This window comes from Mustela putorius, unplaced genomic scaffold, assembly GCF_011764305.1.
Source record: "Mustela putorius furo isolate JIRA1106 unplaced genomic scaffold, ASM1176430v1.1 tig00000127_pilon_pilon_pilon, whole genome shotgun sequence".
Lineage (NCBI taxonomy): Eukaryota > Metazoa > Chordata > Mammalia > Carnivora > Mustelidae > Mustela > Mustela putorius.
This window is the reverse complement of record NW_025421288.1, coordinates 2781774-2783837: the sequence shown is the minus strand read 5'-3', so window position 1 is coordinate 2783837 and position 2064 is coordinate 2781774. Positions and strand designations below refer to the sequence as shown.

At 37.4% G+C, this 2064-nt stretch overlaps 1 protein-coding gene across 1 annotated transcript; it reads left to right on the top strand.

Annotated features, from left to right (window-relative positions):
- The first annotated feature begins 622 nt into the window (after positions 1-622).
- On the top strand, positions 623-1558 carry LOC101679488 (olfactory receptor-like protein OLF2). The gene has a single exon (XM_004781676.2). The coding sequence runs from the start codon at positions 623-625 to the stop codon at positions 1556-1558; it is 936 nt and encodes a 311-aa protein (XP_004781733.2).
- Positions 1559-2064: the final 506 nt, after the last annotated feature.

Genomic DNA, 2064 nt, shown 5'->3' with positions numbered 1-2064 from the left:
GATCATGATTCTTGAAGAACTCAGTAAATATAATCACTTTATGGTCAAATAGATATTTATTTTTAAAATATAAGAATGCATATTCCAAACTTTTTTTTTAAGATTTTATTTATTTATTTGACAGAAATCACAAGTGGGCAGAGAGGCAGGCAGAGAGAGAGGAGGAAGCAGGCTCCCCGCTGAGCAGAGAGCCAGATGCGGGGCAGAACCCTAGGATTAACCCACTAACCCACTGAGCCACCCAGGCGCCCCTCCAAACTTGTTTTTAATTGAGGTATTCCTTTCATGCAATATTTGACTTGTAATGACCTTTCATTCATGACTGTCCACTGGGATAAAGCTATGCATATGCAGGTGCACCCAGATTATATACCTATGGATGATCTCCAAATTTGGAATCAGACTTTCTCTAAGTCCTATCCCAAATTACTGTAACTTTTGTTAGCAACCGAAGAGTGAAACTAGTTGGACTGTCTGAAGAATAAGACCATAAAGAATATAATATACTGAAATAAATCCTTTCCGCTTTACAGATGATAATTTTCTGAGTGTCAAGAAGACTTAGAACTTCGGTCTACCATTTCTTGATCACTTCTGTAGCATTTTGGAAGAATTAAGGAAAATGGATGGAAAAAATTGCTCTTCTGTGAAGGAATTCCTTCTCTTGGGAATTAGCAATAACCCTGGAGTTAAAATGACTCTGTTTATCACATTTCTTATTGTCTATCTAATCATTCTTGTTGCAAACCTGGGGATGATCATTTTAATTAGAATGGATTCTCACCTTCACACACCCATGTATTTCTTCCTCAGCCACCTCTCCTTCAGTGACCTCTGTTACTCTACAGCAGTTGGACCCAGGATGCTGGTAGACTTCATTGCCAAGAACAAGTCAATTTCCTTCCATGGCTGTGCTCTGCAATGGTTAGTGTTCTGTACCTTTGTAGATTCTGAGTGTCTGCTGCTGGCAGTGATGGCCTTTGACCGGTACAAAGCCATTAGCAACCCCTTGCTCTACACGGTCAGCATGTCCAGCAGACTGCGCTCCCTGCTTATTGCTGGGGTTTACATGGTGGCAATTGTGGACGCTTCAGTAAATACCATACTCACATTCCAGCTATGTTTCTGTGGGTCTAATGTGATTAACCATTTCTTCTGTGATGTCCTACCTCTCCTCGTGTTGTCTTGCTCAGACATACAGGTTAATGAGTTAGTGATATTCACCATTTTTGGCTTCATTGAACTGATTACTCTTTCAGGGCTGTTTGTATCTTACTGCTATATCATTCTAGCAGTGATAAAGATCAACTCTGTGGAGGGGAGGTTCAAAGCTTTCTCCACCTGCACCTCCCACTTAACTGCTGTTGCGATTTTCCAGGGAACTCTGCTCTTTATGTATTTCCGGCCGAGTTCTTCCTACTCTCTTGATCAAGACAAAATTATTTCATTGTTTTACTCCCTCGTGATTCCCATGCTAAACCCTCTGATTTATAGCCTACGGAACAAGGATGTGAAAGATGCCCTGAAGCACCTTAAAAGTAAAAAGTGGTTTCATTGAAAACATACATGTATGTATTTTTTCTCCCAATCTTACACTATAATTCATGGAAATCAAAATCGTTTTGACTACTGAGGTGTGATTCAATGAGTATTTATACATTTACCAGTCATGCCGTAATATATCATTCCCTAAGTACTCCATGATTCATTTTATGTCTTGAATTTATATTTGGTACTCCTTATTTGTGGGAAATTTCTAGACTCCTACTTTGCAAAATTTCTTTTCCTCAATCTTTCATTTGTGCATGAACTGGATTTTCTAAATGTTCTTGACTATTTTCTATGTATCTTTACGTGTTCTGAATTTCATGATGAATCTGGCAGTTTATTTACTAATAAATATTATTGCCTAATGTAAGTTATAATTTAATTAAGTAACATTAAATGGTTTATAATGAACTATAATTACCCATAATGTAAAAAAAAAAAAAAAATTTACTACACAGTATAAATCCAAAGGATATTGTTCAAATCCAGTGAAAGAAATTGTTGTTTGAGTTGACA

Excerpts from the sequence above, each read along its gene's own strand:
- LOC101679488 (XM_004781676.2), top strand. The coding sequence starts at position 623 with ATGGATGGAAAAAATTGCTCTTCTGTGAAGGAATTCCTTCTCTTGGGA.